The 15,776-nt window shown below is 33.4% G+C and overlaps 1 protein-coding gene across 6 annotated transcripts in view; it reads right to left on the reverse strand.

The window, feature by feature from the left end:
- Positions 1 to 454: 454 nt before the first annotated feature.
- The window catches only part of RPGRIP1L (RPGRIP1 like), a 42,944-nt gene continuing 27,622 nt past the window's right edge, over positions 455 to 15,776 (reverse strand). For 5 of the 6 annotated variants that reach the window (XM_059482888.1, XM_059482884.1, XM_059482885.1 and 2 more), the window contains 7 exons: positions 14,720 to 14,803; positions 12,349 to 12,520; positions 11,118 to 11,245; positions 8,191 to 8,374; positions 6,566 to 6,650; positions 4,472 to 4,605; positions 455 to 1,755 (listed from right to left, as the gene is read on the reverse strand). In XM_059482888.1, coding sequence (XP_059338871.1) covers positions 1,652 to 1,755; positions 4,472 to 4,605; positions 6,566 to 6,650; positions 8,191 to 8,374; positions 11,118 to 11,245; positions 12,349 to 12,520; positions 14,720 to 14,803 — 891 coding nt within the window. In that variant the 3' untranslated portion in view covers positions 455 to 1,651. Of the gene's footprint in view, positions 1,756 to 4,471; positions 4,606 to 6,372; positions 6,429 to 6,565; positions 6,651 to 8,190; positions 8,375 to 11,117; positions 11,246 to 12,348; positions 12,521 to 14,719; positions 14,804 to 15,776 lie in introns of all 6 variants that reach the window. The other variant, XR_009419484.1, reaches the window with a different exon arrangement.

Here is a 15,776-nt window from a genome sequence, read left to right on the forward strand (position 1 = left end):
TACCATCTGCCACAACTGAAAGGAGTCTGGCTGGCTCCGCTGTACTTGCAACAGCCCTTTAAGTAGCTGCAAATTTCACGGGCCCAGCTACATCAACCTCTAACCTTTACTTATCCTCAATAAAAAGCATTGATTTGAAATAAATTCACAGAATAGTTAGTTGGTGGTTGGAAAGGAGCTTTGGAGATCATCTAGTCCAATCACGCCACCAATGTAGGGTCACCTGGAGGTGACGCAGGAAGTGTCCAGCTAGGTTTTTGTCTTGAATGTCTCTGGAGAAGGAGACTCCACATCCTCTCTGGGAAGATGTCCCAGTGCTCTGCCACCCTCAATGTAAAGAAGTTCTTCCTCATGTTATGGTGAAGTTTGGTTGTTCATTACCACTGAAGTCAAAGGCTGTCAGCTTGTGTAGCTATTTATACTTATAAGTAGGTAATCAGAATAACCACTGGTCTATAACAAGCAAAACAGAGTTTACTTTATTGATTTTTTTGTAGCAGTAGAAGGACCACATTTTTGCAACATTTTTTCAAGAATGGTTCAGCTCTTGTGACTTTAATACATACGGAAATAATTCTGCATTTAACAAGAATGACAGTTCCATAAAACTGTTATACAAATAATTGCTAATTGTGTGGAAGACCTGTCTTGCACTGTTGCACCTGTCCTTACTCTTAAAATAATCTAAGCCTAATATAAAAAACTCTGAACCCAGGAATAAACCATAACAAATTGTTAACCACTGAAATCTACAAAAACATTACCTGAGCAAACCACTTTGATAACAATAACAGGTATTTTTTGTCAATTGCTTTACAGAATTAGATAAAAATGTGATGGTATATTGCAAAGCATGAAAATCAACGCTAAAATGCTTTGTTATTTTTATTTCTGTGCAAAATGTAAATGGCTGAAACAAATTATAAACATGCCAACCCTAGAATGAAAAAAAAAAAAAAACAACAAATTAAATTATTAGACAGTGCATTAAGTGCAAAAGCTGCTCCATGTGCTTAGATCTAGCTTTGGCTTCAATTTGGATTGTAGAAATGTGTCTCCTTTTTTCCCTGTGAGAACAGTCAGGCATTGGAACAGGTTGTGCAGAGAGCAGTAAAGCATTGCCTGTCCTTGGAAGTTTTCAGACCAGGCTGGATACAGCCCTGAGCAACATGGCCTAACATAATACCTAATCCTGCAGTGACTGGACTAAAAACTACCTGAGGTCACTTCTAACAGGAATTATTGTATTCTGACATAGTATTGTGACAGAACTAATCCTAGTAACAATCTACAAGCATTTCTGTTTGAAGGTTCACCATCACTTATTTCCTTAGACAAAATACCCCCAAATGGTATCTGATAATTTACAAGCAAGCTTGCATTAGAAACCAAACTTCGTTGGAACTAAGTTAGATTCTTACACTATCAAGTGTCGAGAGCCTGAAGTATAATTCAGCAAGGACCTTAAAAAAAAGAAAACAGAATAAAAAGTGTACAAAACCTTATTTCTGGACATCAAGCATCTTTTTAATATACATTTTACATTAAGTATACTGTGAGAATGATAAAGATCTAATTTTTGATGAACCATCAAGTGTATCTTTACACTGGGAGCAAGAACATCCATAGGCAAATGTCCCTTTCCTGCCTCCTAATCATTTTTGCATTCCTCATGGACTGAACGCAGTGCATTGAGGGCTTCCACTGTCACTGTGAGCTTTCCAATTACTGCACTGGCATCTTGTGAATCAAAAACTAGAAAGGAAACATCAGAAAACAGCATTAGCTATTCAACTTAAGATTTCACTTTTGTTTTGGTAGTTTTCTTTAGTGTTTGGACAGATTAAAGAGCAACTAGCATATGCTAAAAAAAAATAAGGGAGAGATAAATAAATAATCTTGCAGTTCACACCCTCAGACTACTGGAAATTAACCACTCCTAGAAGTAGAATATACATCAGTAAATGCATTCATGTTAAAATTAATTTAGAAAGGAAATATCAATATAATAATTGTTTATATAAAATAATTATTTTTCACAATATGTAAATAAAGATTTTCCAAATTCTATTAAACTTATATCTACATACAAAGGAATAGTTTTAAGTAAAAATACAGCAATTAATGCTTTTTCTACACTGTGTATGATGGACGGGTCCAAATCAGCCTCGACAAATCACTCAGTGAACTGACAACTTCAAGAGCAGACTTCAGGGGACAGTATCTTTTTTACTTAAAAGAAGAGCAGGATAATTATAGTTAATTATATCAGAAGATAACACTAATTCTATTTTCTCCCTTTTTATATTGTCCTATTATCTCTGAGACATACTGTTAGATGTTTTTACTACAATATTTTTCATCCATCTTCTTGCTTAGCCATTCATTTACTTGCTTCAAATTTCACATAAACCGCTTTGACACAATCAGCAATGAAAAGAACAAAATATGAGAAAGATATATTGTTGCAATCCTCAAAAAGAATAAAGGAAGTTTGGTATCTAACTTAAGAATGACTTTATATTTATGCAGTAGTGTCCTATGAATTTCCCTGTGTCTAGGTTTACTATTTTTCCTTAAACCAATATCCAACTCAGAGAACATGTACAACACTACTTAGCAATTCTGTTTATTGTGCCCTTACATTTAATTGACATCTTTGTTCAGATCTGAAGAATTAATCCTTTTACAATTACTTTATCTAAGAAAATATGCAGATACATTATTTTGCCACGATCTGACATATTTTAACATAAAATTAATTTAAATCCTCTGAAACATATTAATTTTCAGAAAATATAGAAGTTTATATGTTATGGATGCAATGAAAATCCCAAAAAAACTGTACAGCATATGCAGGAAAGGGGAGAAATGCAGAAGGGAAAAAGAATAAAAGTATTTCTAGCTATTATTATCATTTTCATATATATAATTAACATAAAGTAAAAATTGGTTTAAATTAGTCTGACAGTTAGAGGAAGAAATGCTCCTCACAATATTTTAGTAGTTGTCATTACATGGTAGTGATTAGCTTACAGTAACTAGTAATAAAACTCAGTCCTTCTGGTCCTAATAACTCTCTCAGATGAGTTTTGTGAAAAGTGACTTTTAAGAATTATGTTTACCTAACTAATCAATCTTATCAAATGGGAATCATGACAGCGGGAGGTATGGTCATAAATTCCAGAAAAAAAATCAGTCTTCCAGTGAGAGAGTGCAAAATAGATTTTTGGAGGAGCTTTTGTACTTGGAAAAAAATGATTGGTGGAGAAAAGCTTAAGTTCCTCAGCCAGAGCAGGAAATGCATCATATCTGTATATTATTCTTCCTGAGTATGGAAATCTGATGATTCTTGGAATTTTCCTTATCGCGTTCCTGTAAATTTAAGTATTTTAGCAACAGCGTGGATGCAAATCATGCATGATAATGGAAATGGATAAGAAAGCGTATTTTTTTCCCTCATTACTCAGCTTCCTATTGCTCAAGTACAGGAATTAGACACAACAGTAGAAGTAGTAAAGTTACATTTCCCTGGCATTCTGCTGGGGCTCACTCGAACTCTTGCTATTGCAAAAGGAACTTTGTGAACATGCGTGCTCTGCATCCAATCATTGAACTAGTTCACTTACTGGGAGAGTTACTCTTTTATAAGAGAGGTGCTTTCAGCTTCTTCACTGAGCTTCACCCCAAGGGGGAAAGAGGATTGAGAGGAAAAAGTAAAGAGAAAAGTGCACCATTGGTAATCATGTCTCTGCTGCCATGGGGAACAGGAAATGAGCAAGGAGAACATTATCCTCACAGTTGACAAAAGGACCAAAAGGCTTTCTTGAGTCTTCTTATCAATGTTATAAAAACACATCCTATGACCTTAGGAAAAGGAAGATTCCACACTTCTTAATCACATCACCTTGCTCTAATGGAGTCACAATGACTTTGGTCAGTCTGTTACAGAAGGGTGCTCACTAAAACTGATTCCTAATTAAAACCAACAGTATTTCACATTGTATCATACATATTTCATGTGGAGGAAACAAACTTGAGGTACTTGGGGCCATAACGTAATTTCAAATAAAATACAGACATTAGTAATACCAAATTGCTGATGAAAATTTTAATACAAAACAAATTTTTATACAAAATACATATTTATTGTCATACCACAATGAAGTATGTTGTAGAAAAGGCAGAATTATAGCAGTGGACATAGCTTGAAAGTTCTTGGGTTTCATAAACTAATTTCTATGAGGTGAGAATGCTATTTGGTTTGGGTTTTTTTTAAAAAAAACTTAAGGGAATAATACTAATAGATAGTTTTTGCAGACTTCTGCAAACAAATGTAGAAGTTATTAGTTAGTATTAAATAATTTCTTATTGAAACAATTATTTGCACAGTAATGCCTGCAAAGCAAAGTAGAAATTCAATTAATTTTAGGCTACAGAAGTTTACAAGAAAGTGATCTTTAAAACTTACCATCAATATCTTGCTCAATGATATCTCTTTGCTTCTGGAATATCTCTTTTAAACTGACATAAGCAAATCCAATGTCCTCACATTCAAGATCCTGCTCATCTTCTGGAGGATCACTGACCACTGTAAATTTTAGGCTAAACACACACACACACACAAAAAGGTATTTTGCTTTCATAAAGGGTCAAAAATCAAATTACAAAAAATGAAAAGAGAAAAACCACAATTTTACAAGTTTAAAATAGAGAAACGTCCTTGGTGTTAAGGGCAGAATATTTCCATAAATTTTGTTTCTTGGTGGTCCTCTTGATACAAAAAAATGGGAAACTGGACTACTGGTGAACTTCTGCCTTCCTATTTATTCAATACAGAATTGAAATTTCAGCACAAGCCAAACCAGACATTCTGATAACTGCAGGAAACAACCTACTTGTAACACAGGGGACAGTAGTGACATGATGGCACATGTAAGAGATGAATGCTTCTGTTCTGAGAAAAAGCTCACTGCTGTTATTTTACCTTATTTGTACCTCAGGTTTGTAAAATATTTAGTATAGTTATCTAAGTATTTATAGGGGAAATTGCAGCACACAGACCAGCTATTGTTTCACTGTGTTGAGGAATCAATCCAGTGCAGGTGGCTCAGAAGAAGCTGCAGGTTGAGCGCTGGAGGAGCCCAGCCCAAGGTAAGAGGCTATGAAGCTACTATCCCTTAGCACAACAAAGGCCCAGGGACCCATGGCCCAGCCAGGGGAAGGACACTCAGAGATACAGGCTGGAGCCAGTAACTCCCAGACTTTGGGTACAGCCAGGTGAGGGACACTTCACAATGTAGCAGGAGCCACAGACTGTCCTGTGAGGGTGTGAAAGCCGAGAGGTTCCTTTGTTCAGGGTCCTTACTCTGAGGCTCCAACTTGAACTGTTATTGTCTTATTTAATTACTGCACCAAAACCTTATTTTAAGGATTGGGACCTCTAAGTGACTGGACATCTGTGCTGGAGTTGGTGAAGGCAACTGGTCTGACTGGGACAGTTGTGGGGGGTGTAGCTGCCAAGGGACCTCAGTCCCAGATCAGGTGGTGAAGTGAAACTGCCACAGTGGTCCTGGATGGTTGGACAGGGAAATTTATTTAGCAACTAAATTATCTATCAGGGAAATAAAAAGGAGTATTTTATCCTCATTATTATTAAATCTTAGTAAAACATGCTTTAGTAGAATATGTTTAGCAATGTTCCTGAGAGAGATGCCAAATAAGAAATATAGAATGAAGAAAGATCACTCTCTCTTTCTTAGAGTGAATCAGTGAGTAAGATTTACAAATTACTCTGATGCTTCAAATGCAATCAGCAGGTATCCTAGTCTTCTGTAAATGGAATGGATCTTTAAATTAATAGTGGTTCCATTTTAATGAATATTGATATTCAAGAAGAGACAGAATCAAAGTATGTCATTCCTTCTCTCCAAGTAATACACATGGCTATCTCAATGAAAAAAAAATGAATAAGAATAAATTTATTACTATAAAATGGAACAATTCTAATTTCTAGTCTTTCTCATATGTATTCATATAATAGATGTCTGCTACATCCATATATACACACATATAATTTTTTTACTTTAAATTCTGGGGCCAAGGAACACTTCCTGCAGTTCTTAAGACTTCTTTTAGTATTCTGAATTCAAAAAGCAACAAATGTACTACTGTACCATGGCACAGATATGTGCTTTTCAAATTCATTACTGATAGACTACCGATGATAGACTCCAGAAACTCTGTTTTGTAAAACAAAGTTGTTTAAAAAAAAAAAACACCAACAAAAGAAACAACCTCCCCCCAGAATTAAACCACAGCACTAAACAAACATTAGATAAGTTTGTAATATTCCATTCCATATGCACCTACTCGGAGAAGAAATAAGACCAGCAGCAGCCAGATCACAACGCAGGCATCATTCCTAGCTGAAACAATTATTTTTTTCTTGTTAGTTATGCATTAACTACTTAGGGTTACCTTGTCAATAAAGACAAATAAAAAGACAAACCACAAGCATTTTTTACAAAGACCTATAATAGATGTTTTTAGTATTAATCTGTACCTGTCAGCAGGTAGATCTGGCTTTAGAAGAATTGACTTGAGATACTCTCTTTCTGCATGATTATCTTCCTTATCTACATTTATCACTGCAAAGCAAATAATATAACTGGTTATCAATTGTTTTGCACCTAGTAGAAGAAAAAAACATTTTTTCACCTATTAGAAGAAAAGAACAAAATAAAATAAATGTTTATTTCATTTTCTTTTCTAAGGAAAAACAATGTTAGAATCAAATGTTAGAATCATGATCTACTGGTGTGTCACGGGCAGGTTTATATGAACACTGTCAAAAAAGATACAAAAGCAGCATCTAAGCATGTCACAAGGCTGCCACTTTCTATTAACAGCAATAGCAGCCATGATTTTAAAAGCCATGATTTTAAAAGGGTCTTTACTGCTTTGTATTTGAAGTGATTTACTGTATTTTCTTCCACTAAGGAAGCTAGAGATAATGTATGGCAAAGTGCATGTCCGTTTTGACAGCCTCAGTAATTCAATCCTCCTTTCCTGCCGCAGTATTTCAATAGAAGAAATCTTCAGACCAATGGACTGGAGAAAATCTGTCATCTATATTCCCTCTCAAGTGGTCAATGCCAACATAGCAGTCGTTGATGTGACATTTCTGATTAATTTCAGTCTTCAGCTACACATGGAACAATCCAATAGTCTACGAGTAAGAGGAAGATCTAAATGAGTGAATTTGGGAAGTTGCATTCTAAAATCAGGTTTGTAGATGGCAGCAATTTTAAAGATCTGACTAAGACACCTGCACACACTAAGACACACTTTGCACCTTTCTGCAAAGCCACTTTTACGTAATTATTTTAAAAAGAATGCTTAATTTGAATGTCTGTACTAAGGGTTTGTCACAAATGGCAATAACCCTAACCCTAACCCTGATTCACCCACTACAGAATAATCTCAGCTAAAAGTCCAAGACTGAAGCACTCAGGCACTTGGAATCTTAAATGAAAGAAAATTCTACCAGAAAGAAGAAGTTAATTGAAATATGATGACACAGCTGGGGAAATAATTAACAAGAGAATTTTAAATTATTACAATAGTTCTATGTATGCCAGTAGTGTAAATATAAAGTATTAATTGGCTATGTATTAGTATGAAACAAGGATTAATTGTTAAAAAGTTGTCATTAAAAGAACACTGAGTATTTGCAAGCAGTGATGAAGTCCAATTACATATTCTCTCTTTTCAACTAAGTTTTAGATGTACAGGTTAGAATGTTTTTCTTTTGCTAAGATGTATCATCATGTACTGATAGAAAAATTAGATCATCATGCTCTTCTGAAAAGAATATATAGATTTTAGTTATGTATAGTCTAATTATGAAATTTATGCACTACCAGCATATTTAAATATGTTGTGGTGTTACCATTTTATATACCAGCCTCCTTCAGCATTTCATTGTATACTAGATAATTGCATACTTACCTCATTTCTTAAAAATCACTTTTAGTATTTCCCAAAATATCTGGAAAATCGGCAAATAGAGTTGGCACATAAAGAAATGCAACTATAATATATAGAAAGTAGGCTTTATTGCAGGTATTTTCATAATACAGATTTTAAGAGAAGAACCAAGCCTGCTCAGAAATACATCAGACTTACCAGTGCTATAGTTATAGTGAATCCTCTGACCACTAGGGGGTTTTGGAAGTGACAGTGGGGTCTCCTCCGCAAGGAAATTGTTTAATCTGCATTCTACAAACAGCTGCTGTATTGTTTCATCTTCTGTTATTCGTGACTCAGTAAGACCAAGTGATGTAATTTTAATCTGGATTTTTTCAACTTCCTATTTAAAAACAAAATATAAACATAATACAAATGATTTTTTGTTTCTTTAAGTGTTAACACAAAACAAACACACATATATATATGTGTGTATGTAAATCATCAGCTTTTTATATGACTAATACTGATTGATGGACATATAAAAATGAGAATCTAAAGCTCCAGGGTTTGTAGCTAAGACTGTTATTGCAAGAGATACTGATTTCCATTTAATGATTAAAACGTTTTTGTAGTAGTCATAGTCTGCTGGTTATCTTTAGGTAAAAATGCTATCTGAATCACAAATTCCAGCTGTCATCATTTTTAGCTACACAGCAAAGTGATCCTGTAACTGCTTAAAATACTGTCAGTAATACAAGGTACTGAAGTTTTCCAAATAAAAGAGAATTGTTAGTACCTACTGCAGACTATACTACAAACAGTTCAATTAAAATCCATCAAATCACAAAATTGTTAGGTATGTAATGTAATAATGTATTTGCAAAGAATTCAACTTCATATAGTGAACCTTCCTAGTTAAATCAAACACACCTTACAAAGTTAATTTTAACATGTGATAATAAAAATAATATCCCAGTTGTTCTTCACTGTAGCCTTTTCTTATTATCTTTAACTGAAATTACATTCTTCTATTCCTTATATGAAATGGTTTCACACTGTTCTGCAAAGTCTGGAATATTTATGTACAGATAAATTTTAGTAAGTTTGATTTAGGTGGGCATGTCAGACTCAAGAGAAAGAGTCACAAAGATTTCCTGAAGTTACTCCGGGAAGAAAGAAAAGCCACAATGGTTTCAAAATTGGAATATGTAGGTGAGCATTCAATGATGATATTCTTCAAAGAGCAAAGAGAACACACTGGATACAGAAACGTTGAATGTTTTTTAAAACTTATTTCTTTTCAATTTATTACTTTCTTTTCATAACTTAATTAAAATATTTATTCTCTAGGGATAAATTTTGACAATTTTAATTTCTAAACTAAAATCACTTGAAGTACTAAATCACATTCAAAGTACTAGCTTTCTATATTCAGTCAGAATTCCAAATGAATGTTCTTATTTAATATGGAGATAGCTTACATTTTGCTGAGAAAATTATAAAACTAATCAAAATGAAAAGCAATGTATCTTATTGTAAAAATAACCACCATACAGAATAATTTCCATTGCTGTCAAGTCCTCTCAGTATTTGATTATGTAATTTTACCCCTCCTTTCAAAAGACTTTTCATTATGTATCCTATGACACTTTAACAGAAAGTCCAAAACTGGATCAATATTTCAATAAGGTTCTTCCACTATTCAGCAGGTACATGGAAATTCTACCAGGATGAGAGAAAAAAATCCACACCATTCTGTCTCTACTAATAAAGTTTCATGGCTTTAGAAATTTTTTCCCTAAAATCTAGTAAGTTAAATGGCTACTGAATGTCATTTAAGTGATGATCTTTGACTTGAATATGCTTTCCATATTCAATTTATAAATGAAATTAAACAAAATGAAGCATTTTATAATCAATCATACATCATAGACAAGAAGAAAAAATAAAGAAGCAACTGGTATAGTTTGATACTGGAAAATCTGTTAGATATGCCTTATGATCAATATATCTAAGAAATAACTATGAACTGTCTAATTTGCAACATACAAATAACCCTGGTGTAATCTTAGATTACTTATATAGTGTGGCATACAATTCATATTTATAGGATAATTAGCACAATAATCTCCAAAAATCACAAAACCTATTTACAGTATTTGAGTATCAGCAGGATAATTATCTCAAAAGATAAAAGGCAGTGATTTCTGATCTTAACTAAACAAAAAAGAATTCAACAGCCATTTTGACATGGTGTATTCTATAATCAACCCAAGAATTCAAGCAAAGTAATACTTATTTTTAAAATCCAACTTCTATCACACGTTGCCTTAATAGTGTACAGCTTTTACTGGTTTTATCTACTGTTCACAAACATGCACATTGTTACCAAGAAACAGATCAATGGAGGAATGCAGAAATTTATCAACCTGAAATATATCTACATACAAAATCCTCTCAGAATTGCTTTAAAATAATTTTGATAAAATAAAATACAGGATGACTAGAAAGGTATAGAGCAACTGTATTATAGTTTGACTTAATAGTGATGACTAGTATTCATTTTAGTTCTCAAAATTACACCTGAATTTTTTTTACATTTTACTTATAAATAATGCAATCTTCAAAGGTACCTTCTGTATTTTTCTGAAGAACATATAAGTGACAGCATTTCTACAAATCTACTGTAGTTGAAGACATGTACTTCTGAAAGATGTACTTTCTACACCTTAAAAAAGGAGCAGTATTTCTTATACATGTTTCTTGTTACTAGTTACAGAGCCTTAAAAAGAGCACTTAAAAACAAACCCCTACCTCTAGGATATCACATTGCAGAACATTTAAACCTGTTAATTTTAAGTACTAGTTTTATGGCTAAGATGGTTCAGTCAATGTTAGATCTAAAACTGTGAAAAATTTTTTTTGAGAACTATCCTATTGAAATACTGTTCAAAATAAGTTTTCCAAATTTATATCATGCTGTGCTATTTTGCATATACAACTTCTAGTCCTGAATTGCTGGTTTTAAGAGTAAGTCAAGAGATTTGATACTGTACATGTACAGCTTCATTGAAAACTCATGTTAGATACAGCAAAGCTACTCTTAGAGGATATTAGCATTAAAATATTTTTCTTAGTCTTACCAAATAATTGCCATGTATACTGTGACTCAGCTGTTTAATATTTGTGGATACTGGACTTGAAATAATACAGTCATCACTATCAGTTTTTATTGATTCAACAGCATCATCCTCTTGATGATCTTCTTGACCTTAAAAAACAAAAAATCAATGCAGGTAACACTCGCTATATTTTAGACCACCTAAGACTTAATAAGGAATCTGATAGCAATAAATTTCCTTTTCTAATATAAAAAGAGTAAGTGCCAGGTAAATCTTCTCTTCCTTGAAGAAGACTAACACTTTGAACTGATGACATTTAGAGTCATGTAATATGTATTTTTTTCTGGATTGTTAAAAAAAATAATAACGTTTTCCAGATGCAAACTGGTTAATAGAGTAAGTCCTGAAATGAACTAAGTATGCACAACTTTTAGCTTTATTTAAGAATATGGTCTGAATTTCCTCTGACTTCCTGTACCACCATGCATATGTAAAAGAAGAATGCATCTTTTTTCTTTAGTAAAAAAGTAGTTCTGTATGCAGGTGCATTACTTTTTAGAACATTGCAGAGCATTTTTTTCCCATGAAGCAAATTATAAGGACAACTGGTATTCAAAATCAACATTCAACAAGTTTTTCCAATCTTTTTAATGATTTCTTATGCAAAAGCTGCCAACAACTAAACATAAAATGTTAGCATTCTGCTTCTGCTTTTATTTTAAACTTGGTATCATGGACTTGGTTATTGCTATAATAAACAGTTTAAACTTGGAGCTGGAACAGGTTGACCTGGCTTTTATAATCTTTAAATAAATCTAATAACTTTGTGTCACACATGTGATATAGCATCCTAGCCCTCTCACTCTCTGAAAGGATTCCAGTATCAGCATTGGCTGTTATATGTAGACAAAAAAAGCATATTCATTAAAAGAGTCTTTGGAACAGCATAGATCCAAGGGACAATATGAAGACATTTAAAATAGAAGCCAGGTTTCCTTTAATAATTTTACGAATCTAAGTCATATATCAGATTTTGCAATCAATTACAATATGGTTTCCATTTGGGGAGAAAACACATCTTATCTACCACCCCCACCCAGCTTCACCTGTAGCTTAGGCCAGAATATAATTTATGTCATGAAGTTTCTCATAATGAGGCAGCTTCCACTACTAGTAAGAAATGCTTATGAAAATGGAAAGAGAAAGATTTTTTCAGAAAATAAAGCTACTTATTAATAACCATGAATTCTACCTTCTGGTTCCAATTCTTCAATTATTTCTGTCTCATCTCTAGAAGTAATCAATGTTAGGTCAGCCAATTGCTCCTCTGACAGATGAGAAAGCTCTTCTTTTTCCTGCTGAATTTCTTCAGCCATGTCCTTCACTTTGTCACCCAACAGCTGTTTAGCATCCTGTACCACATGCTACAGAAAAAGATAAACTTATAGTCTTTAAAAAACTCCTTGAAAAGCAGAAGTTACTGAAGTTCAAAACTTGAAGAGTTACAGCCCACATTCATTATCCAGAGCCTTTTAGCAACTGTATTGCTTACGCAGTGCAGGAAACAATGAGAAGGCGTCAACTGCTGTAACATATAATTAATATACAGCAGAAGGACATTTATCTAACTGCATTTGTGAAAACATAACTATTATAATGATTTGTACCTATCAACATATATACAGCCTGTTTGATTTCCAGTTTCATTTATATTTAATATTTTTCTACAAGTTCTACAAGACTCAGTCAAAAAACCCCAAAACACACACTGTACCCAAGAAGAACTTTTGATAGCTAAATTTACACACATAGGCCTGCACATAATTTTACCTGTGTGCATGTGAATTGATTTTGGTATGAATGTTACTATCTCAAATCTGTAGTTCGGCCATTATTATAAATGTAGTGAACCCTATGGAACTGCATTTTAAATGTCAAAGTACTTCCGTATTATTTTCAAATACAGATCCCTAAGTTAGGAATAAAACAAGGGGAAGCCTTTAATATGCAGTAGATAATTATTATACAAAAGTAGGTATAGATCTACTGGTGGAAAAGCATGTGGACAGAAAATGCCTCCTTTGCCTCCTTGCATTAGCATCACTGGTTCTTATTCTCTGCTAGAACTTTTATGTATGAGGCTGGACAATTCTCACAAGCAGTTTGGGTGAGACAAACCATTCATTCCACCTTTTAGTGAGTCTCCTTTTTTATTTGGTTTGGCATGTATCACATTGACAAGAAATTTTATTAAGAACTAGATTCTCTGCTATTGAGAGAATGAACTGGAAAATGAAACAGACTTCCCATTTTAATCTGTCGAACTTCTGTTTTTCTACATAGACACTTTCTTGCCATTTCATCACAAGACTCAGACATCAGAGAAGGCCCAGCTGTTTCATTATTTAGGCCTAATAGTACTTTTGTCCTTAACCAGAGAATGAGGTTTAGATCTTTAAAACGGCTAGAGGAGCTGCCACCCAAGAACAAAGATTTCTGATGGAGACCAAGTAGCTGTCTCACTTAGAAAATCCTAGTTCATGAAAAATTGTCAAACTTTGAGAAGCTATTGTTTGGACAGCTGAAGATATTTTGTGTGTGCAACTATCCGGCTAACATTTCAGTTTTTCATATCTAAGCTCTCAAAAGATTATATTCACCAACATTTGACTTTTTGTTTTTTAAAGTTGATAAATACAACTGATCGATTTATTATTCTTATTTTCAGTCTATATTCTATAGCTCTCAATGAAGTTCTAGTCATAGTAAACCAAACAGTAACAGAATCTGTTAATCAAAAATTGATATTAACATTTCAAAGAATAAATCCAATTAAGTAATTTATGAAAGGAAAAAACTCCACAACTAGTTTTTAATTAATGCAATATTATTAATATTATAATTATATGTAATAGATAAATAAAACCTTTTATAATTGCCTGTTGAAGAACATACCTTTACTTACTGGATTTACTTAAAAGACTAAACACAACCTATTTTTAGTACTTCCAATGCAAATTATTTCAGAAGAAAATTTACAAAATGCAGCAAATACATCTGAGTTAGTTCCATGTAGACTCTGTTAGACTCTGGAAGAATGTACAGATGACAGTGTATGCCAAGTTAAGAAGTATCATTATTTTCAGAATGTGTGCGATCTCAGCTGATAAACTTAATTTTCGAGGTGACTCTGAACTGTGTCAAATTGTGTATCCCATTAGTACAACAGACAGGATCTGTTTGGATTAAGCCGGTTTCTATAGAGGCACTTATATGCAGTGCAAGTGGTACACAGCAGAAAGACACTTGAATAATGCAGACAGTTGAGAAACACAGCGTAGAGCGAGCTGATTGGTCCTGTTAGAATCTGCCCTAAGCCAGTGGAAATTGAAACTTGTAAACTGTGGATATCAAGCAGTTCTGAGGGAGTCACACAAATATCACTGCATTGCGTTCTCCACCTCTATGCAGTACTATGCTATCATTCATTGCCTGGGACAGTGCAGTATTGTGCTGCTAAAATAATCCAGCATTCTTAATTATTAGTTCTACAAATTGCCCATATGGAGCTACAAGTAGCCTTTCATGCTTCATTGTGCATGACAGAAATACTTAGAACTTACTGCCATCTGTACTGCACTAAGATCCAGAAAAGAGACTCTCTTGTGTGCTTGAGCTGCACGATGCTTCATTTTGAGTGTTGGAGTCTGCAATAAACAAATATATTGAAGAACATTTATTACCATCTTATTTCATAGCAAATTATGAGGAACTCTTAATTTTTTTCAAAGCCAAATCTAATGGCACTAAATTTAATTCTAATCAGATACAATTTAACAGAATTCATACACAACATACTTCTCAGATTACATCATGGAACCCATGGAGATTTTATATATAATATAAATTTACATAATGGAATAATATAAAACATCAGAGTTTCCCCAGACATAGAATATTCTAAAGAGCTTAGGTTAAAATAAGCCCACTAAAAACTCTAGTATTTTAATTTTTGCATTTCAACCTGTTTGCTTTTATTTCTTAAATGAGTGTTAAAGATGTTTGAAAGTCCCTTTTTTCCTGTGGCCCCAATTTAAATGTGATTGTAAAGTGAATTTTATTTTCAAAACGCTCTTCAATATCCAGCTAAAAAACTCAGTAAAAAACCCATTGTGAAGGAATTTCAATCTCATAATACTCCAATGTTAAGGACTTCAAAACCTTGCTGAACAACTGCTTCACCCACTCTATGTATCCAACATCTAGTTGGTTTAAAATTCATGACTACGATACTATGAGTATTATCTGCCACTTACAGCTCAAAAAAATGAAATAAAATGTCAAATGTTATAGTGACAATTTCAGTAAAAATAAGTAAGTTTAAGACTTTGCCTCTTCAGAAAAGGGATAATTCAACTAGTTCTTGATCTCTTTATATGAAAAACTGCTAAAGTGTTTTCCAGTTCAAGAATCTTTAACTTTATTACACTCTGAACATATCAACCCTAGACCTAAGCTATTTGAACTTAAAAAGAAAGAATGGAACAGTTTATTTTATCAAAACTATTGCAGAATCAGAGAATGGCTTGGATTTGAAAGGAACTTAAAATTTAGTCACCAACTCCCTGCCATAGGCAAGGATACCTTCCACTGTATCAGGTGCTCCAAGCCCCATCCAAC

Source organism: Ammospiza nelsoni, chromosome 15 (genome assembly GCF_027579445.1).
Source record: "Ammospiza nelsoni isolate bAmmNel1 chromosome 15, bAmmNel1.pri, whole genome shotgun sequence".
Classification (NCBI taxonomy): Eukaryota; Metazoa; Chordata; class Aves; order Passeriformes; family Passerellidae; genus Ammospiza; species Ammospiza nelsoni.